The following is a 23,895-nucleotide window of genomic DNA, read 5'->3' as shown; positions in this document are numbered from 1 at the left end:
AAATTTTCTTTAAAAAAAAGGCAAAGCCTTTCCTACTCCACAAGTGTGGGTGTGATAGTATGATGATTTAAATTCCCTCTAAGTTATAGGAAGGTAGTAGAGAAACTTTCTCTGCGCGAGGCTTTGATGAAGGTCAAGAGTGGGTAGAGCGTCCCTGTGGGACTAAATGCCAGGAAGAAAAAAGGAAGAAGGGCTTAGGAGCTTCTGCTTTGTGGTTGTAGCTGAGACTCATCCTGCCTGTCCATGTCAAGCGGCAGGAGTGCGAGTTCATCTTCCTCTATACGCAGGGGACCCTGGTGCTTGGGCTGGGTCCATACAGAGGCTTTTTTCCTACACATGATCTCATATAGAGACTTCATTCACTTTCCAGGCATCTCAGTCACCTCCCTGAGAATGATACCCAAATCTATATGTCCTCCGTGACCTTGAGATTTTCATTTTTAATATCTTGATGCGATTGCCCTGTGCTCATACACGACGCTAATGACCATCGCAAACACGCAGCTGTTTAGTGTTGGTCTGTGTATATAGTTCACTACTGCTTGAAAAATCACACAGACCCAGCCATGACTGCCCTCCTGCATTTCAGTGACGTGACTCACGGTATCTGCTTGACAGTCGACCCTGGGACGGCACCGTCACCACAAATAGCCTGCCTGCAATTAAAGTCATCATGTCTTTCCCTAACCAACTGGCCTCTGACCTCCTCTGCCTCTGTCAGTAACATCGGCTTTTACTACCTCCCAGCTTCCAAGGTCTGGAGTCTTTCCTGACTTCTTTGTCTTCTGCCCTCACCGACTGCAAGCACTAAGATTGCTCCTGATGGCCTGGGGGAGGGGGGGAACCCTGCTCACCTGGGGGGATCCCACTCACCTGGGGGGATGCAAATGCCTGCATGCCATTTGTTCCTCCCTTTCGTTCCCCTTTACCATCCTCATCCTACTCACCCCGAAGTAGGCTGCTTCCACCACATCACCACTCCTCCTCCTCAATCTAGGTCCCTTTCCGGTACATCACTGGTGTCACTGTGACTACTCTTACGAGTTGTTCTTCATCAAGCCTATTTGATTTAGCAAAGGCTGTTCTACATTATTTTTTTACAGTGGAATCTTCTTTTTTTTCCTTAAAGGAATGTTATATAGAACCCCAACCCTCTGGTTAAAGATGGGCTAACGGGAACACAACTGCCTTGAACTGTCCTCGGCAGCCTCTTTGGCACCCAGAGGCTCAGAAAGGCAGTTTGAAAACAGGGGTGCACGGAACAGAGTTAAGCTCCTTGGAAGGATATGCATGTTTTCTTCACAATGTCTTTTTAAAAAATATTCTAGTTATCTATCTATGCAAACCTTCTAACCCAGTCACACAGTTCACAAAGAGTTCCCGGGTGCACAGTGGCATTCCCTAGTCCCTGCCTGGGCCCTGCCTTGAGGGCCTGGATGCAGGCCATGCATCTCTGCCAGGCTAACTTCTCCTTTTCTCAGCCCCAATCCCACCTCTCAAGGGGTTCTTGGATTATGTCAGCTCTCAGCAATTTTTCTTTCTTCAAATTCCTGTAGTATTCCTCTTCTTAAACTTACCCTGTGCTATCTTGAACATTCATCTTTTCGGGTATACATTTGATTTCTTCCACTACAAAACAGGCCACTTAAGGGAAGAATCAAGTCTTCTGTCACTTTATCCTCAGCTCCCAGTATAATATACGGCTCATAGGATTTGCTTAGTGGGTGTATTTTGACGATAACCCACAGTAAGAAATAATAACTATAGGTCCATCGATCTCACTTTCATCAATAGAAGTCTATGTTAAATATTCTGCCTTTGAAAATGTTCCTCCAGACCAGTGCTTTTAACTTCAGACAGCCAGCCACTATGACTTTAATTACAATCATTACTTTTTTCTCCAATTACCTTTAAGCCTACAACTAGCTTTTCTGACTTTCTTTCATTAAATTACTCTGGAAGTAGATTTGGGGAATGACCACAGATGTCTGTGACTGGGGAGTTCTTCATCTAGACTAGAAATAGTGTTTTAGTCCATCCCCAGACATTTTAGCAAAGTCACACTTAAATCATAGTCAAAAGATTACAAGAAACTTACTCGTATTAGTATCTACGTCAAATGGTGTCACTTCTGTTTTAAACCACTTAGCGTGTTTTACAGGGCGCTCTCCACCTCTCTAGCCTCAGCTCCACCACCTCCCCCGCCCCCCCAGCAGCATTCAGCTCTCAGTTCCCTGGAACCCTGCTGGCATGCTGCCTGGATGGCCTTCCCTGCTCTTTCCTTGATCAGTTCCTGTCATGCTTGAGCCTCAGTCAGCTTGTCTCTTCCTTAAGAGAGTCCTTCTCTGATCTCCCAGAATAGGTAAACCTTCCACATTATACGCTCCTACATTCCTTATCACAATTGTAACTAACTGTGAAATAGCTTTCGTGTCTGTTATTCCCATCAGATTGTAAGCTCTAGATGTCAGAGACGCTACAAATCTTATGCACTGTAATAGTTTCAGTGCCTGATGCATTATAAACGCCTGAGTGAATAAATGAACGCACATTTTATGAATGACTATTTCATAAAACTTTCAGAGGAACAAACTATTACAATGTTATTTACATCCAGAGCTTAATCCTCCTTCTCGTCCTGCCCTGAATGTACATAGGAGGTGTTCTCTGGGTCACGTGATTCACACGAAACATACATGTTTTATAAAATAACTTCAACTTTCATAAAAATAAGCCCCCAAAGCCAAGCATTATGCAACAAAAACATCACTTGCTCCCGAACAGAATCCAAGCAACTTAAATGACTGGGTGTAACAGGAAAATCCAAAATATTTGTTTTGTTTAACATTGTCTTATTTGTGCATACTAGCCTGGATAGTTACATCATTCTTTTAAATTTTAGGTTATTTTGAAAATTGTATCCAGTCGGGTAAAAAGTGCAAACAAGCAGCCTCATAGCTATGAATTGTCTACACATTGAAAACTTTTAGTACACAATTATCACCTAAGTTAATGTGGTCTCCTTCCCCGAAGGCCCCAGCAACCCCGCAGACATGTCCGTGACTTGTTTCTGTGCCCTTTCAGTCTCGAATTATCCTGCTGAGTCAGATAACTGGAGAACAAATTAGCACCAACTGCAGAGGAAATTTTTCTGATACAAAAATCTGACCTTAAACCCCCCAAGCCCTGAATATCCTCTGTCAGAGTGCTAACAGTTCACCAGATTTGCACTGAAGAGTCTAAAGTTTCACGCTCTCACTCATGTTTCCTCCACAATTCTTGTCTTACCGAGAGTAGGGATAGGACTCAATTGGTTTGTCAGTTTTTTGACCAGGATAAGTCATTATTCAGTTGAAAGAGGGGGAGGGGAAATCTAACTGTATTCTGGAACAGCATTCAAACCCATGGATACTTGTGCATTGTTCTTCCCAGCCCTTTGCTCGTTTTATCACCCTATATCCAATTGGACAGTATGAATAAAGTATGAATAAAGGTTATAAAGTATGAATAAAGTATGAATAAAGGTTATGTTTTGAGGGTAGGTGACACACACACACACACGTAATTCACAGCAGGAGGAGATATAGTTGGATGTAATCAAGTCTTTCTCTGGAGTGACTGACCTGCATGCTTTTAAATGATCAGACCCATCATGGTAGGTGGCAGGAGGCTTCTGAAGGAATCCTGCAACCTCCACAGGCTTGCCATCTTCTTTAACTGCCAGCATTTCAGTGCTGGAATCTGTCTCTGAAAACATTCTCTTGATTGTTTCATTTTGCCCAGGCCTGTGCAAGAGCCGAGGATCCCCGTGGTGGTACCTGCCTCTGCTCTCCTCATCCTTCCCTGACGGTCTCTTAATGTCAGAGGACCGTCTTGGCAGGGAAACACTGCATCCTTGGTATGTTGTGCCTTTTCCTCTGTGGAGATTTAAAGAGTAGCTCTCACACTCGGTCAGCTCCGGGTGCTTTTTATCTTTGGATCCTAAATGTACTGGATGGATTTCATTAGGAGCGGAAGACTCATCCAAGCTTCCACTTGGTTTCTTATTTCTCCTTCTCCGAGACAGGCGGAATTTCACTTGGGCTCTTCGTTTTGCCTGAATCCAGTGACTCTCATCGGTGGACGATGAATCTGAAGAATCTGTGTCAGTCTCACTCCATCGGTGGCTGGGGATTTGGAGGTGAAAATCCTTTCTTCTCCCTTTCACTTGTTCTTCTGTGTGCTCGTACCTCAGAGCAGCCCTCCTCTTCCTCCTAGGCCTCTGTTTTACTGATTTCTTACCAGACTCCTTCCTAGCAGGGCTCAGCACCACGACAGGGGTGCTTTGCTCAAATGAGGCTTCTGACATGTCATGTAAGATGGCAGATCTAGACAAAGCAGCAGGCGAAGGATGGAGAATGGGAATGGAGAGGAAAGCCATGGGAAAACAGAGAGAGAGAGCGATGAAAATGACAGCACGGACGCAAAGTTGGTAAATAAAGATCAAATGAGGGAAATGCACTAAGGGAGAAAAATTAGGCTGGTATAAATTATCCACGGACAATGTAAGGCAGAGGCAAGAGTCACACAGTCTCAGCAAACACAGCAACAGTACAAAGCACTGGTCTAAAAACACACCAAATGGGATCATTTGCTGGGCACTTACCTGCAGATGTCCTGAGTGGATGGACAGACAGACAACCTTGACTGGCTCCTGGGAGCTGTCCCTGTGGTCGGGCTGCTTGCCTGGAGAAACAAGTTAGATAATTTGGCATCTTGGTTAAGGTAATACATGGTCGATATCTTGCTTTTTTTCCACATATTTAAAAAATTACAACAAATGTGGCTGCCGGTCATGTTGCTCGTAAGGCAGCTCACAGGGTATAGGAAGTCGTAGGGCCGGTTTTGCAAAAGTAAAACTGATTTGAGGAACTTGGAACAGCTGAGATGCTGTACCACTTTGCTGTTTCTTCATTTGTGAGAGAGGAAGATGATTCCAGAAGTTTCTATTCTATTTACTGTAAACTTTTGAGGGGAATGGTTCAATTTGCCTTGGGAACAAATAGGCAACCCTTGAATAGCCTATGATAGAAAGGACACAATGTCTATTATGTGACCAGGATGATAATAATCCGGGAAGCTTCAATAATCAAATAGCCCTTAGATTGCTAGATACTGCCTGGGGTTAACATTGTCACTTTAAGGCCCCATGAGATGATATATTTAAAAACACTTCATAATATTTAAAAGCCTGCAGTGATTATTATTATTTCATCATTGACACTAATAAAATCTATCCATTGCAACATTATTGAACCTTCATATCTTTTAACCTAAGATAAGAGAGCCTGAAATTATGCAGATTGTTGGCACAAATTTGAGTCCATTTCATGAAACTCCTATCTTTGAAACACAACATTTTCTTCACTATTTTGACTTATTTAACTGTTGTATTTACTACAGACAATAATGACAAATCAAAAGCTAGACTGTGTTGAGAATTTACTGTGCGTAAGGCATGGTGCTGTGGTTTATCTACTGTCCCTTTAATGCTTACAATAATCTCACAAAACAGAAATACTAATAACTAACAGTTTTGAGGGAATATTATGTGCCAATCACTGTTCTAAGTAATTTTCATATGTTCATTCATCAATACTCACAAGAAACACATGTGGCGCATACTAGAATTATTTCCATGTTACAGATGAGGAAACTGAGGAATTGGTGCTGCTCTGTGCTAGTAGGTGGTAGAGCAGGGCTTTGGGTTAGAAATCCTGCTCCTCTATCTGCTCTCATTCCCACCTAGAAAGGCACCCCTCTCCTTTACATAGAGGTAACTGAGGGAGTCCCAGGTCCAGATTTAGGCCATTCTGACTGCACAGATGAAGTTGCCACCAAGAAAATAATAGTAAAGGTAGAAAGATTAACCCCAAATTTCAAAGTAGTTCTAAAACTCTCCATATTAAAGATATGTACATAGAAATCAACTACAAGAAAAAACTGCAAAAAAAATTTTAAAAAACACCTAAACATGTGGAGGCTACACAATATGCTACTAAACAACCAAGGTATCACCGAAGAACTCAAAGAGGAAATAAAAAATACCTGGAGACAAATGAATATGGAAACACAATCATCCAAAATCTCTGGGACTCAGCAAAAGCAGTTCTAAGAGGAAAGTTTATAGCAATACAAGCCTACCTCGGGAAACAAGAAAAATCTCAAGTAAACAACTTGGGATTCCCTGGTGGCGCAGTGGTTGAGAGTCCACCTGCCGATGCAGGGGACACGGATTCGTGCCCCGGTCTGGGAAGATCCCACATGCCGCGGAGCGGCTGGGCCCATGAGCCATGGCCACTAAGCCTGCGTGTCCAGAACCTGTGCTCCGCAACGGGAGAGGCCACAACAGTAAGAGGCCCACGTATCGCAAAAAAAAAAAAACAAAAACAAACAAAAAAACCACAACTTATCCTTACACCTAAAGGAACTAGATAAAGAAGAACAAACAAAAGACAAAGTTAGCAGAAGGAAAGATATAATAAAGATCAGAGCAGAAATAAACAAACTAAAGACTAAAAAAAAAAAAAAAAAAAGAAAAAAATAGAAAAGATCAATAAAACTAACAGCTGGTTCTTCGGAAAGATAAGCATAATTGATAAACCTTTAGCCAGACTCATCAAGAAAAAAAGAGAGAGGGCCCAAATCAATAAAATCAGAAATGGAAAAGGTAAATTACAACCAACCCCACAAAAATACAGAAGAGCATAAGAGACTACTATGAACAACTATATGCCATGAAAATGGACAACCTAGAAGAAATGGGCAAATTCTTAGAAATGTACAATCTCCCAAGACTGAACCAGGAAGAAATAGATAATATGCACAGACCGATTACCAGTTATGAAATTGAATCCATAGTTAAAAAACTCCCAACAAACAAAAGTTGAAGATCAGATGGCTTCACAGGTGAATTCTACCAAACATTTAGAGAAGAGTTAATACCTATCCTTCTCAAACTATTCCAAAGAAATTGCAGGGGAGGGAACACTTCCAAATTCTTTCCATGAGTTCAGCCTCACCCCGATACCTAAACCAGACAAAGATATCACACAAAAATGAAAATTCAGGCCAATATCACTGATGAGCACAGATGCAAAAATCCTCAGCAACAATACTAGCAAACTGAATCCAACAGTACATTAAAAGAATCATACACCATGATCAAGTGGGATTTGTCCCACAGATGCAAGGATTTTTCAATATCTGCAAATCAATCAATGTGATACACCACATTAACAAATTGAAGAATAAAAACCATATGATCATATCCATAGATGCAGAAAAGCTTTTGACAAAATTCAACATCCATTTATGACAAAAACTCTCCAGAAAATGGGCATAAATGGGAATATACCTCGACATAATGAAGGCCATATATGACAAACCCACAGCTAACATCACACTCAATGGTGAAAAGCTGAAAGCATTTCCTCTAAGATCAGTAACAAGACAAGGATGTCCATTCTTGTTATGCTTATTTAACATAGTTTTGGAAGTCCTAGCTTCTGCAATCAGAGAAAAAAAAAGGAATCCAAATTGAAAAGAAAGAAGTAATACTGTCACTGTTTGCAGATGACATGATACCATACATAGAAGATCCTAAAGACAACACCAGAAAACTAATAGAGCTAATCAATGAATTCAGTAAAGTTTCAGGATACAAAATTAATACACAGAAATCTGTTGCATTTCTGTATTAATAATGAACTATCAGAAGGAGAAATTAAGGAAACAATCCCATTTACCATCACCTCGAAAAGAATAAAAACTGGAATAAAACTACCTAGGAATAAAGCTACCTAAGGATATAAAAGACCTGTACTTGGAAAACTATAAGACACTGATGAAAGAAATTGAGGACGACACAAACAGATGAAAGATATACCACGTTCATGTACTGGAAGAATTAACATTGTTAAGATGACCATACTACCCAAGGCAATCTACAGATTCAGTGAAACCCCTATCAAAATACCAAGGGTATTTTTCACAGAACAGGAACAAATAACTTTAAAATGTGTGTGGAAACACAAAAGACCCCCTATAGCCAATAATATCTTCAGAAAGAATAGAGCTGGAGGAGTTAGGTTTCCTGACTTCAGACTATACTACAAAGCTACAGTAATCAAAACAGTATGGTACTGGTACAAAAACAGAAAAATAGATCAATGGAATAGAACAGAGAGTCCAGAAATAAACCCATGCACTTATGATCAATTAACCTATGACAAAAGAGTCAAGAATATACAGTGGAGAAAAGACAGTCTCTTCAATAAGTGGTACTGGGAAAACTGGAAGATACATATAAAGAATGAAATTAGAACATTTCCTCACACCATATACAAAAAAAAAAAAAAAAAAACCCTCAAAAAACCCCAAAAAACCCTCAAAATGGATTAAAGGCCCAAACGCAAGACATAAACCATAAAACTCCTAGAGGAAAACATAGACAGAACACTCTTTGACATAAATTGTAACAGTATTTTTTTTTGATGTGTCTCCTAAAGCAAAGGAAATAAAATCAAAAATAAACAAATGGGACCTAATTAAACTCAAAAGCTTTTGCAGAGCAAAGGAAACCATAAGCAAACAAAAAGGCAACCTACTGAATTGGAGAAAATATTTGCAAATGATATGACAGATAAGGGGTTGATATGAAACATATAAACAGCTCATGCAACTCAACATCAAAAAACAAACAACCTGATTATAAAAATGGAAAGAGGACCTGAATAGACATTTTTCTAAAGAGGACATTCAGATGGCCAACAGACACATGAAAAGATGCTCAACATCACTATTCATCACAGAAATGCAAATCAAAACTGCAATGGTATATCACTGCACACATAGCAAGACAACTAACATCAAAAAGAAAACAAAAGGCAAGTTTTGGAGAGGATGTGGAGAAAAGGGAACACTCCTACACATTGCAGCCATTGTGGAAAACTGTATGGAGGTTTCTCAAAACACTAAAAATAGAATTATCACACATGACAGAGCAATTTCACTGTTGGGCATACATCTGAAAAAAACAAAAACACTAATTCTAAAAGATACATGCACCCCAGTGTTCACAGCAGCATTATTTACAATTGCCAAGATATGGAAGCAACCTAAGTGTCCATCAACAGATGAATGGATAAAGACGATAATATTCAATGGAATATTACTCAGTCATAAAAAAAGAAAATTTGCCATTTGCAAAAACATGGATGGACTTGGAGGGTATTATGCTATGTGAAATAAGTCAGACAGAGAAAGATAAATACTGTATGATATCACTTCTATGTAGAATCTGAAAAATAAACTGGTGAATATAACAAAAAAGAAACAGACTCAGATATAGAACACAAACCAGTGGTTACCAGTGGGGAGAGGGAACAGACAAGGGACAAGATAGGGGCAGGGGATTAATAGGTACAAACTGCTATGTATAAAGTAAGTATGCTACAAGGATATATTCCACAATGCAGGGAATACAGCCAATATTTTATGATAACTATAAATGGAGTGTAACTTTTAAAAATTGTGAATCACTATGTTGTACACCTGTAACTTACACAATATTGTACATCAAATATACTTCAATTTACAAAAAGCTAAAAAAAAAAAAAAGAAAGAAAAAGGTAAATGCAGATGATTGTGGGATCCAGAGGAAAAGAAACTAATTCTAACTCAAAAGGTTAGGAAAACTTCAAGAGGAGGTACGGAAGGCTGAATAATACACCCCTTCACCCCAGCCAAGATGTCAACTTCTTAATCCCTGGAATTTGTGAATCTGTATCCTTACATGACAAAAGGGACTTTGCAGAGGTGATTAAAGTTAAGGGCCTTGAGATGGGGAGATGGTCCTGCATTATCCAGGTGGGCCAGGTGTAATCAGGAGGATGCTTCTAAGAGTGAGGCAACAGAGTTAGGGTCAGAGAGAGAAGACATAAGGATGGGAGCAGAGGTTGGAGAGAGGGGGAGATGCTATACTTCTGCATTTGAAGATAGAGGGAGGGGGCTCTGAGTGAAGGAATGCAGGCAGCCTCTAGAAGCTAGAAAAGGCTACAAAATGAGCTCTCCCTAGAGGGTCCAGAAAAAATGCAGTCTTGCTGATATCTGGATTGTAGCCCAGTGAGACCCATGTTTGACTTCTGACCTCTAGAACTGTAAGATGATACGTTTGTGTTAAGGCAAGTTTGTGGTAATTTGTTATAGCGGTCACAGGAAACTAATATAAGAGGTAACATTTTAGCTAAGCTTAAAAGGAAAGAAGGAGTTATTAAAGAAGAGATTAAAAATATTCTAGGCAGAGGAAGCAGTGTCCTGACAGGGGAGGATGGCATCTTCAATGTGTTCTAACAAACTGATTTACATTTGTGCACTTCTTTTTTAAAAACTTATTTTACTGAAGTATAGTTGACTTATAATGTGTCAATTTCTGCTGTACAGCAAAGTGATTCAGATATACATATATATTCTTTTTTATATTCTTTTCCATTATGATTTATTGCAGGGTATGGTATATAGTTCCCCGTGCTATATGGTAGGACCTTGTTGTTTATCCATCCTATAATAGTTTGCATCTGCTAATCCCAAACTCTGAATCCTTCCCTCCTTCACCCCCCTCTCCCCTGTCAACCACCGGTCTGTTCTCTATGTCTGAGTCTGTTTCTGTTTCATAGATAAGTTCATTTGTGTCATATTTGAGATTCCACATATATGTGATATTATATGGTATTTGTCTTTCTCTTTCGGACTTCACTTAGTATGATAATCTCTAGGTCCACCCATGTTGCTGCAAATGGCATTATTTCATTCTTTTTTATGCCTAAGCAATATTCCACTGTATATATGTACCACATCTTCTTGATCCAATCATCTGTCGATGGACATTTAGGTTGTTTCCATGTCTTGGCTACTGTGAATAGTGCTGCTATGAACATAGGGGTGCATGTATCTTTTTGAATTAGCATTTTGCCTGGGTATATGCCCAGGAGTGGGATTGCTGGATCATACAGTAACTCTATTTTTAGATTTTGAAGAACTTCCATACTGTTTTCCCTAGTGGCTGCACCAATTTACATTCTTACCAGCAGCGCAGGAGGGTTCCCTTTTCTCCACACCCTCTCCAGTATTTGTTATTTGTAACATCTGCCCCCTTCTGACTTTTAACTTTGAGTCTTTTCTGTCAACCCATGAACACTGTGTATTTTTAAAGTCTTTGAACATCATCTTTGGACACCAGTCCGTGTTCGATTATCTCCTTCAATATTTGTATTAAAACTCACTTATTTCAAGTTTTCTAATGTAGATCAACTTCATATCTACCCATTGAAAGCATAGCCAGTTTTTGTAAAAATAGAAGCATTTCTGTACTCGACGCAGTGAGCAGTAAGTTTTGTTAGATTGTGTACTGTTTATTTCACGTACACCCATTGAGGTTCATAGGAAGTTGTGCATACAGCAGGCACTGAATAAAAGCCACATGTGTGAAGTTTGCTCTCATTCTGTTTTTAAAAAAGCAATGCACCAAATGTAAAACAGATAGCTAGTGGGCAGCAGCCGCATAGCCCAGGTAGATCAGCTCGGTGCTTTGTGACCACCTAGATGGGTGGGATAGGGAGGGTGGGAGGGAGGTACAAGAGGGAGGGGATATGGGGATATATGTATACATATAGCTGATTCACTTTGTTATACAGCAGAAACTAACACACCATTGTAAAGCAATTATACTCCAATAAAGATGTTAAAAAAATAAAAAGCAATGCAGCCCCAAAATGACCTTCAATCACTGATGATGTGACTATGAATGTGAACCACAATATGATGAGCATCATAATGGGTATCCATGGCTACTTAATGGTGTGTTAAAACCAATTCCACGAAGTTGCACAGGCAAAGGTGCTGCAATAGACATCATCATGATAAAATAAAATTTATAACCTCACAGGTCTGGGCAAATGCATGTTCTGCAATCGGAAGGTGATTTATCAATTAATAATAACACAGAACATTAAAAAACATGCAGCTTTCCTTTGGAGAGAGTTTTGGTCCACCATGACACTAAATCAAATAACATTTATATCTATAACCCTGAAGGATTTTGAAGGGAACTGAAACTGTTCCTTGCTGCCGCTCAAGAGTCTTCAAATAGCTCACATCCGGTGTTAGTCTATACATATTGAGCGGGTAGTTGGGCTACTGCTGGAGCAGATGCTGCCAGTGCCTCCCTGGACCTTCGCCCTACCCTGAGTTCACTTGCCTGTGGACTTGGTCCCCACTTGATTTCTCTGCCTGGGTCTTTCCTGGTACCACGTGCACATGCTGGGCTGCACACAGGCACAGCCTGAAGTGTAGGATAAGTTAACCCCCTGGGGACAGTTCTTGGGTTGGAGTCAGTGGATAAGTGCCCTGGCTTATTCCATCTTCCCAGGGGCAGTTCTGAGAGGTGGCTACCAGAGTTTCTCAAAAGGTCCTGAGCTGGATCAAGGCCCATTTGTTCACAGGTCATCAACACACTCTTTATTGGCATTTCCCCTTTCTCTGTCTTACTTTTTTCATGCCTTGTGTGCTTCCCAGAAAAACTACCTGCACCTGACAAAGACAGCATCTAAATTGACTGGAATCTATTTGACCAGCTGATGGATATGAAATTAATCTTAGCTTGTGTCACTTTTGATTCATTTGCTCAGCAAACATGAATAAAGATCTATCATGTAATCAACACAATGCTGAGTTCTGGGAATAAAGAAATGGATGGCATCCTGACAGGGCTTCTTGTTTAGTGGAGAAGAGGTGTAAGTGAACAGGCAATTTTAATACAGTCTAGAGTATCCTGATAGTATAGTAGTGGGAGTTCCGATGAAGGAAGGGCACCTAATGGAGGGTGGAGCAGAGATTTAAAGGAAGTGTCCCAAAGAAGAGAAAACCTCAACTCAAAAGTGTGGTGTGGGTCATGTGGGTGAGGACCGTCCAGACGGGGAGAAGAGTGTGTCAGAGTAGAGTGGGGAGACCATGGCTTGTTATGGGAACCACAGAGAGTCTGGTAATGGCTGGAGGGAAGGTGGTGAGGAAGATAGGAAGTGATACAAAGTCAGGAAAAAGAAGTAGATGGAGGTTTTATATGCCACATTGAAAAGCGTTGGTTGTATACCCAAATAAATGGAAAGTCACTGAGACAATCAGAAGCAAATGGAAATGATTCAATTTGGGCACCAGAAAGCTCACTTTGCCAGCTGAGCATTGGAAGGTCCAGAACTAACTATAAATAGAGAGAATTAGGATTGTTATATCCAGGATACAGCGGGGAAGGAGGAAAGGAAAAGTTTAAGCAATACCATCCCAACTGGTTGTTTTATTTTTAAATATGATAAAAATCATTTGAAAGATCAGCTGAAAAAAGTAACATGGGGAAATATCTAGGAAAATTCTTTAATAAGAGCTAAGTGAAATCAGAGTACTTTTACCAAATACCAAACATAATGTGAAGATTCAGAAATAAGAATATGTGGGTGGCAAAGATACATCATTAAAATAGAAATTTATTTATCTATATATCTATCTTTCTATACCGTAGTACATAATAAAGTTGCATTTCAACTTTTCGGTTGGAAAAGGCTAGGTTATTAAATAAATAGCATGGGCAGAATTACAGGGGAAGATGGCGGAAGAGTAAGACGCGGAGATCACCTTCCTCCCCACAGATACATCAGAAATACATCTACACATGGAAAAACTCCTACAAAACACCTACTAAACGCTGGCAGAAGACCTCAGACCTCCCAAACGGCAAGAAACTCCCCCACGTACCTGGGTAGGGCAAAAGAAAAAAGAAAACACACAGACAAAGGAATAGGGATGGGAGCTGCGCCAGTGGGAGGGAGCTGTGAAGGAGGAAAGCTTTCCACACATTAGGAGTCCCTTCGCGGGCGGAGACTGCGGGTGTTGGAGGTGGGGAGCTTCGGCGCCACGGAGGAGAACACAGCAACAGGGGTGCGGAGGGCAAAGCGGAGAGATTCCCGCACAGAGGATCTGTGCCGACCGGCACTCACCAGCCAGAGACGCTTGTCTGCTCACCCGCCGGGGCGGGCGGGGGCTGGGAGCTGAGGCTCAGGCTTCGGTCTGAGCGCCTGGAGAGGACTGGGGCTGGCGGCGTGAACACAGCCTGCAGGGGGTTTGTGCGCCACGGCTAGCTGGGAGGGAGTCCAGGGAAAACTCTGGAGCTGCCAAAGAGGCAAGAGACTTTTTCTTACCTCTTTGTTTCCTGGTGCGCGAGGAGAGGGGATTCAGAGCGCTGCTTAAAGGAGCTCCAGAGACGGGCGCGAGCCGCGGCTAAAAGCTCGGACCCCAGAGACGGGCATGAGACGCTAAGGCTGCTGCTGCCGCCACCAAGAAGCCTGTGTGCGAGCACAGGTCACTCTCCACACCCCTCTTCCGGGGAGCCTGTGCAGCCCGCCACTGCCAGGGTCCCGGGATCCAGGGACAACTTCCCTGGGAGAACACACGACGCGCCTTACACTGGTGCAACGTCACGCCGGCTGGCGCCTCACGCCCGTGCAACGTCATGCCGGCCGCCGCCTCACGCTCGTGCAACGTCATGCCCGCCTCTGCCGCCGCAGGCCCGCCCCGCACTCCGTGCCCCTCCCTCCCCACCGGCCTGAGTGAGCCAGAGCCCCCGCCTCAGCGGCTCCTTTAACCCCGTCCTGTCTGAGCGAAGAACAGACGCCCTCAGGCGACCTACACGCAGAGGTGGGGCCAAATCCAAAGCTGAGCCCCGGCAGCTGTGCAAACAAAGAAGAGAAAGGGAAATCTCTCCCAGCAGCCTCAGGAGCAGCGGATTAAATCTCCACAATCAACTTGATGCACCTGCATCTGTGGAATACCTGAATAGACAACGAATCATCCCAAATTGAGGAGGTGGACTTCGAGAGCAAGATTTATGATTTTTTCCCCTTTTCCTCTTTTTGTGTGTGTGTATGTATATGCTACTGTGTCAGATTTTGTCTGTATAGCTTTGCTTCCACTATTTGTCCTAGGGTTCTATCCGTCCGTTTTTTGTTTATAAAATTTTTTTCTTAATTATTTTAATAACATTTTTTTTTTGTTTTTGTTTTTGTTGTTTTTTTGTTTCTGGCGGTACGCGGGCCTCTCACTGTTGTGGCCTCTCCCGCTGTGGAGCACAGGCTCCAGACGCGCAGGCTCAGCGGCCATGGCTCACGGGCCCAGCCGCTTCGCGGCATGTGGGATCTTCCCGGACCGGGGCACGAACCCGTGTCCCCTGCATCGGCACGCGGACTCCCAACTGCTGCACCACCAGGGAAGCCCTTAATAACTTTATTTTATTTTATTTTATTTTATTTAATCTTTCTTTCCCTCCCTCCCTCTCTCTCTCTTTCTTTCTTATTTTTCTCCCTTTTATTCTGAGCCGTGTGGAAGAAAGGCTCTTGGTGCAGCAGCCAGGAGTCAGTGCTCTGCCTCTGAGGAGGGAGAGCCAACTTCAGGACACTGGTCCACAAGAGACCTCCCAGCTTCACATAATATCAAACGGCAAAAATCTCCCAGAGATCTCCATCTCAACACCAGCACCCAGCTTCACTCAACGACCAGCAAGCTAAGGTGCTGGATATCCTATGCCAAACAAATAGCAAGACAGGAACACAACCCCACCCATTAGCAGAGAGGCTGCCTAAAATCATAATAGGTCCACAGACACCCCAAAACACACCACCAGACGTGGACCTGCCCACCAGAAAGACAAGATCCAGCCTCATCCACCAGAACACAGGCACTAGTCCCCTCCACCAGGAAGCCTACACAACCCACTGAACCAACCTTAGCCACTGGGGACAGACACCAAAAACAATGGGAACTACGAACCTGCAGCCTGCAAAAAGGAGACCCCAAACACAGTAAGATAAGCAAAATGAGAAGACAGAAAAACACACAGCAGATGAAGGAGCAAGATAAAAACCCACCAGACCTAACAAATGAAGAGGAAATAGGCAGTCTGCCTGAAAAAGAATTCAGAATAATGATAGTAAAGATGATCCAAAATCTTGGAAATAGAATAGACAAAACGCATGAAACATTTACCAAAGACCTAGAATAACTAAAGATGAAACAAGCAACGATGAACAACACAATAAATGAAATTAAAAATACTCTAGATGGGATCAATAGCAGAATAACTGAGGCAGAAGAATGGATAAGTGACCCGGAAGATAAAATAGTGGAAATAACTACTGCAGAGCAGAATAAACATAAAAGAATGAAAAGAACTGAGGACAGTCTCAGAGACCTCTGGGACAACATTAAACGCACCAACATTCGAATTATAGGGGTTCCAGAAGAAGAAGAGAAAAAGAAAGGGACTGAGAAAATATTTTAAGAGATTATAGTTGAAAACTTCCCTAATATGGGAAAGGAAATAGTTAATCAAGTCCAGGAAGCACAGAGAGTCCCATACAGGATAAATCCAAGGAGAAACAGGCCAAGACACATATTAATCAAACTATCAAAAATTAAATACAAAGAAAGCATATTAAAAGCAGCAAGGGAAAAACAACAAATAACACACAGTGAATCCCCATAAGGTTAACAGCTGATCTTTCAGCAGAAACTCTGCAAGCCAGAAGAGACTGGCAGGACATATTTAAAGTGATGAAGGAGAAAAACCTGCAACCAAGATTACTCTACCCAGCAAGGATCTCATTCAGATTTGATGGAGAAATTAAAACCTTTACAGACAAGCAAAAGCTGAGAGAGTTCAACACCACCAAAACAGCTTTACAACAAATACTAAAGGAACTTCTCTAGGGAAGAAACACAAAAGAAGGAAAAGACCTACAATAACGAACCCAAAACAATTAAGAAAATGGGAATAGGAACGTACATATCGATAATTACCTTAAATGTAAATGGACTAAATGCTCCCACCAAAAGACACAGATTGGCTGAATGGATACAAAAACAAGACACATATATATGCTGTCTACAAGAGACCCACTTCAGACCTAGAGACACATACAGACTGAAGGGGGATGGAAAAAGATATTCCATGCAAATGGAAACCAAAAGAAAGCTACAGTAGCAATTCTCATATCAGACAAAATAGACTTTAAAATAAAGACTATTAGAAGAGACAAAGAAGGACACTACATAATGATCAAGGGATCGATCCAAGAAGAAGATATAACAATTGTAAATATTTTTGCCCCCAACATAGGAGCACCTCAATACATAAGGCAAATACTAACAGCCATAAAAGGGGAAATTGACAGTAACATATACATAGTAGGGGACTTTAACACCCCACTTTCACCAATGGACAGATCATCCAAAGTGAAAATAAATAAGGAAGCACAAGCTTTAAATAATACATTAAACAAGATGGACTTAATTGATATTTATAGGACATTCCATCCAAAACCAACAGAATACACATTATTCTCAAGTGCTCATGGAACATTCTCCAGGAAAGATCATATCTTGGGTCACAAATCAAGCCTTGGTAAATTTAAGAAAATTGTATCAAGTATCTTTTCCGACCACAACGCTATGAGACTAGATATCAATTACAGGAAAAGATCTGTAAAAAATACAAACACATGGAGGCTAAACAATACACTACTTAATAATGAAGTGATCACTGAAGAAATCAAAGAGGAAATAAAAAAATACCTAAAACAAATGATAATGGAGACACAACGACCCAAAACCTATGGGATGCAGCAAAAGCAGTTCTAAGAGGGAAGTTTATAGCAGTACAATTCTACCTTAAAAAACAGGAAACATCTCGAATATACAACCTAACCTTGCACTTAAAGCAATTAGAGAAAGAAGAACAAAAAAACCCCAAAGCTAGCAGAAGGAAAGAAATCATAAAAATCAGATCAGAAATAAATGAAAAAGAAATGAAGGAAACGATAGCAAAGATCAATAAAACTAAAAGCTGGTTCTTTGAGAAGATAAACAAAATTGATAAACCATTAGCCAGACTCATCAAGAAAATAAGGGAGAAGACTCAAATCAATAGAATTAGAAATGAAAAAGGAGAAGTAACAACTGACACTACAGAAATACAAAAGATCATGAGAGATTACTACCAGTAACTCTATACCAATAAAATGGACAACCTGGAAGAAATGGACAAATTCTTAGAAATGCACAACCTGTCAAGACTGAATCAGGAAGAAATAGGAAATATGAACAGACCAATCACAAGCACTGAAATTGAAAATGTGATTAAAAATCTTCCAACAAATAAAAGCCCAGGACCAGATGGCTTCACAGGCGAATTCTATCAAACATTTAGAGAAAAGCTAACACCTATCATTCTCAAACTCTTCCAAAATATAGCAGAGGGAGGAACACTCCTAAACTAATTCTATGAGGCCACCATCACCCTGATACCAAAACCAGACAAGGATGTCACAGAGAAAGAAAACTACAGGCCAATATCACTGATGAATATAGATGCAAAAATCCTCAACAAAAAACTAGCAAACAGAATCCAACAGCACATTAAAAGGATCATACACCATGATCAAGTGGGGTTTATTCCAGGAATGCAAGGATTCTTCAGTATATGCAAATCAATCAACGTGATACACCATATTAACAAATTGAAGGAGAAAAACCATATGATCATCTCAATAGATGCAGAGAAAGCTTTTGACAAAATTCAACACCCATTTATGATAAAAACCCTGCAGAAAGTAGGCATAGAGGGAACTTTCCTCAACATAATAAAGGCCATATATGACAAACCCACAGCCAACATCGTTCTCAATGGTGAAACACTGAAAGCACTTCCACTAAGATCAGGAACAAGACAAGGTTGCCCACTCTCACCACTATTATTCAACATAGTTTTGGAAGTTTTAGCCACAGCAATCAGAGAAGAAAAGGAAATAAAAGGAATCCAAATTGGAAAAGAAGAAGTAAAGCTCTCACTATTTGCAGATGACATGATACTATACATAGAGAATCCTAAAGATGCTACCAGAAAACTACTAGAGCTAATCAATGAATTTGGTAAAGTTGCAGGATACAAAATTAATGCACAGAAATCTCTGGCATTTCTATACACTAATGATGAAAAATCTGAAAGTGAAATCATGAAAACACTCCCATCTATCACTGCACGAAAAAGAATAAAATATCTAGGAATAAACCTACCTAAGGAGACAAAAGACCTGTATGCAGAAAATTATAAGACATTGATGAAAGAAATTAAAGATGATACAAATAGATGGAGAGATATACCATGTCCCTGGATTGGAAGAATCAACATTGTGAAAATGACTCTACTACCCAAAGCAATCTACAGATTCAATGCAATCCCTATCAAACTACCACTGGCATTTTTCACAGAACTAGAACAAAAACTTTCACAATTTGTATGGAAACACGAAAGACCCCGAATAGCCAAAGCAATCTTGAGAACGAAAAACGGAGCTGGAGGAATCAGGCTCCCTGACTTCAGACTATACTATAAAGCTACTGTAATCAAGGCAGTATGGTACTGGCACAAAAACAGAAAGATAGATCAATGGAACAGGATAGAAAGCCCAGAGATAAACCCACGCACATATGGTCAGCTTATCTTTGATAAAGGAGGCAGGAATGTACAGTGGAGAAAGGACAGCCTCTTCATTAAGTGGTACTGGGGAAACTGGACAGGTACATGTAAAAGAATGAAATTAGATCACTCCCTAACACCATACATAAAAATAAGCTCAAAATGGTTTAAAGATCTAAATGTAAGGCCAGAAACTATCAAACTCTTAGAGGAAAAAATAGGCTGAACACTCTATTACATAAATCACAGCAAGATCCTTTTAGACCCGCCTGCTAGAGAAATGGAAATAAAAACAAAAATAAACAAATGGGACCTAATGAAACTTAAAAGCTTTTGCACAGCAAAGGAAACCATAAACAAGACAAAAAGACAACCCTCAGAATGGGAGAAAATATTTGAAAATGAAGCAACTGACACAGGATTAATCTCCAAAATTTATAAGCAGCTCATGCAGCTCAATAACAAAAAAACAAACAACCCAATCCAAAAATGGGCAGAAGACCTAAATAGGCATTTCTCCGAAGAAGATATACAGACTGCCCACAAACACATGAAAGAATGCTCAACATTATTAATCATTAGAGAAATGCAAATCAAAACTACAATGAGATATCATCTCACACCAGTCAGAATGGCCATCATCAAAAAATCTAGAAACAATACATGCTGGAGAGGGTGTGGAGAAAAGGGAACACTCTTGCACTGTTGGTGGTAATGTGAATTGGTACAGCCACTATGGAGAACAGTATGGAGGTTCCTTAAAACACTACAAATAGAACTACCATATGACCCAGCAATCCCACGACTGGGCATATACCCTGAGAAAACCATAATTCAAAAAGAGTCATGTACCAAAATGTTCATTGCAGCTCTATTTACAATAGCCTGGAGATGGAAACAACCTAAGTGTCCATCATCGGATGAATGGATAAAGAAGATGTGGCACATATATACAATGGAACATTACTCAGCCATAAAAGGAAATGAAATTGAGCTATTTGTAATGAGGTGGATGGACCTAGAGTCTGTCATACAGAGTGAAGTAAGTCAGAAAGAGAAAGACAAGTACCGTATCCTAACACATATATATGGAATTTAGGGGAAAAAAAATGTCATGAAGAACCTAGGGGTAAGACAGGAATAAAGACACAGACCTACTAGAGAATGGACTTGAGGATATGGGGAGGGGGAAGGGTAAGCTGTGACAAAGTGAGAGAGTAGCATGGACATATATACACTACCAAACGTAAAATAGATAGGTAGTGGGAAGCAGGCACATAGCACAGGGAGATCAGCTCGGTGCTTTGTGACCAGCTAGAGGGGTGGGATAGGGAGGGTGGGAGAGAGGGAGACGCAAGAGGGAAGCTATATGGGAAAATATGCATATGTATAACTGATTCAGTTTGTTATAAAGCAGAAACTAACACACCATTGTAAAGCAATTATACTCCAATAAAGATGTAAAATAAATAAATAGCATGGGCGAAAAAGACTCTAGTCATTTAAAGCCTGATCCCTTCCTTACCATTTACACTGAAGTTTATGTGAATGAAAGACATAAATGTAGTAAAATAAACAATAAAAGTATGAGAAGGAAACATAACTGATATGATATAATATTGTGGAAGGGAATATCTCTCTTAGGATGATATGGAACAAAAATTTCATACAGGAAAAGACACGTAATCATAATAATTTTAAAAATTGAAACTTCTAATTATAAAAAGGAAGCACATATACCTACACACCCATACTACCCCAGACAAAAGTCAAAGCCATAAATAATGCCATATTTCATAACATATATGATAGCCAAATAGCTAATTTTCCTAGTCTTCAGAGCTCTTCTACAGATCAAGAAAAATAAAATTGATTGCTCTTAGAGGCAAAGGAGTAAAACAGGTAGGTGACAGAGAAGGAATTCCACCTTTGCAGAAGAAATTCCAAAAGCCTTGTGTAAAAAGATGGTCGATCTCAATAAGCAAAGAAATGCTGATTCTGCTAACAATGGCATTCACTTTCACTTATAAGATCAGCACTTTCAAAAAAAATTGATAATACCCAGTGTACCTGAGGTGAGGGGACCAAGCATCGCTATGCATTGCTGAACTAATCATAAACTGGCATGACTAATTTGGAGGGCAATTTGGTAAACTATTAAAATAGAAATTGTCTATGTTACTCAAGTCAGAAATTTTACTCATAGGAATCAACTTTGATAAAATACTTGCACAACTGGCCAAAGATATGTTCATTACAAGAAGAAATTGGAAACAACACAAATGTTGTTATTTAAAATGAAATACATAAGCCATTAAAAGAATGAGATGCACACACATACAAACTCACACACACAGACATTTGAAGGATACATTTTTAAGTGAAAAGCTAAGTTTCAAAATTTTATATAGTGGGACCTCATTTGGGTAAATAACACTTTCATGATGTATGTTATCATATGACTAGGACACATTCAGAGGAGTACACATCCAGCCACCAACAGTGATTATCTTTGTAAGGCAGGATTACAACAAATCTTTATTCTTCAGGTTAAATATATCTATAATATTTAAAATCTTTAATTTTAATAAAAGTGAAAAGAACTTTTAAATCATATTAATGATGATGTGATAAATCATAACTATTAAAATCAAGAATCAAGATTTGTGGGTGTTTTCCTCCAATATTTAAGTGATAAAGTCATTGCTTATTTAGCCTGAGCTCCACTTTGCTCCTTCAATTAAATGGAGTCAAGACAACATCTACATAAAAGGATTGTTAGGAAGAGAACATGAAATCATTGATCAGATAACTGCTTTTTGAGGGTCTAAGAGTTATAATAGGACACGGATTTTGAAACATTAGAAGTTTTTTCTCTCTACATACAACTCAGTGATATCCCCTCTTTCAGAAAGAAGACATGTAACAACAGTCTTAATTCAATGGTTCTCAATCTTGGCTAAAATTTAGAACCACCAGGGAAATTTTAAGAAAAAATACCTCCTTCCTGTGCCTGATTCCAGAATCTCTGAGGAATGGGGATGAGGGCATAGGACCTGACCATCAGTCTTCTTAAAGCTGTGACTCCATGTATATCCGAAGTTAAAGCTTAGGTCAAAGGGGACACTATTCTACCTTAAATTTCATATTAGATTTTTCCCCCTGAGACTCCAGGGGTAATATTCTTGAAATCCTGATTTTTTTGAGAGAGAGAGAGTGAAAATATTTTCTGAATTCCCAAATCAGACTTTTATATATCTAGAAGAGATCTTGGACTTTGGTCATAACTTTACTACAACCTGTAGTGTAGGGAGATAAGGGGAAGGACTTAAAGGAAATTTACAGTTCGCAGGAATAGGAATCACGCTCTGCTTACCACTACTTGTGCTGAAGGGCAGGACAGGGACAGAAGACCAGGGATGACATTCCAGTGTGTCTCCCTCCCCATTTATCCCCCAACAGTACAATTTGGGGAGACGTGTGAGGACAGAGCAGGGTACGTGCCAGGCTCGCCAGGATAGGCTTGGGGGAAAACCTAGAGCGTGACGGCTCTTCCCTTCCCTGGAAAGACTTGTCTTTCAGATCAGCTTCTGGGTGGCCACGGGCGGTGCCTAGCCCGGCACCTGCTCTGGAGGTGGAGTGACTGAGGGTGGGCCTGAGCAGCTCCCCTAGCTCCGCCTGGTGTGGGCCAAGCATCCGGAGGCCTTGTGCTTCTGCGAGTGTGTGAGATGGCCAGCCTGGGGGGTGGTAAGCAAGGGTCACCAGAGTTAAAGCTAACGTGACGTCACACCAGAAGGCACAGAAAAGACTACCCAGGCAAGAGGCCTGGCAAGGGTGGTGAAAACCCAGACTGGCTGGAGGGTCAGCGTCATGCTCGACTGTAATACAGAGCTGGTCACCAGGCCCACCAGCCAGCGGTTGGTGCTTTAGCAACAGGGCTGGTAAAAACCTGTAGGATAAAGGTCTAAACAGAAGCCCCTGCCCCCGTCTATTCCGAAAACTGAAGGGAAAAGAGGAGAAACTTTAAAAGTCTGAATGTGATTAAGCTCTGAATGGGTAGAGACTGAGGTCTTTTTTTGAAAAAAAATCCAACATCTCCCATATCAGAGGTAAAAGGGCTTAAGAGGAAGATAGGGAGACTGAAGTTACTTTCAGAGTCACATGTTTTTTTCCCTATCTTGTGCAAAAATTTACCACACTACACACTGAGGGCCATGTGGGATCCCTAAGAAACTGGGTAGCACACATCCACACCATTGGCTGATTACAAAACCTGGATG

The 23,895-nt window shown here is 40.7% G+C and overlaps 1 protein-coding gene across 4 annotated transcripts in view; it reads right to left on the bottom strand.

Moving 5' to 3' along the window:
- Positions 1-23,895, bottom strand: part of MARCHF1 (membrane associated ring-CH-type finger 1) — a gene marked incomplete at its 3' end in the record, with an annotated part of 457,967 nt that overhangs the window by 80,142 nt on the left and 353,930 nt on the right. For 2 of the 4 annotated variants that reach the window (XM_082838693.1, XM_082838692.1), the window contains 2 exons: positions 4,646-4,725; positions 3,624-4,367 (listed from right to left, as the gene is read on the bottom strand). In XM_082838693.1, the coding sequence (XP_082694819.1) occupies positions 3,624-4,367; positions 4,646-4,725 (824 nt within the window). The remainder of the gene's footprint in view (positions 1-3,623; positions 4,368-4,645; positions 4,726-23,895) is intronic. The other 2 variants (XM_082838694.1, XM_082838695.1) reach the window with 1 other exon arrangement.

The sequence above is a fragment of the Leucopleurus acutus genome (genome assembly GCF_964270905.1).
Source record: "Leucopleurus acutus genome assembly, chromosome: 4".
NCBI lineage: Eukaryota > Metazoa > Chordata > Mammalia > Artiodactyla > Delphinidae > Leucopleurus > Leucopleurus acutus.
The sequence above is the reverse complement of the archived record's forward strand: the minus strand, read 5'-3'. Positions and strand labels throughout refer to the sequence as shown.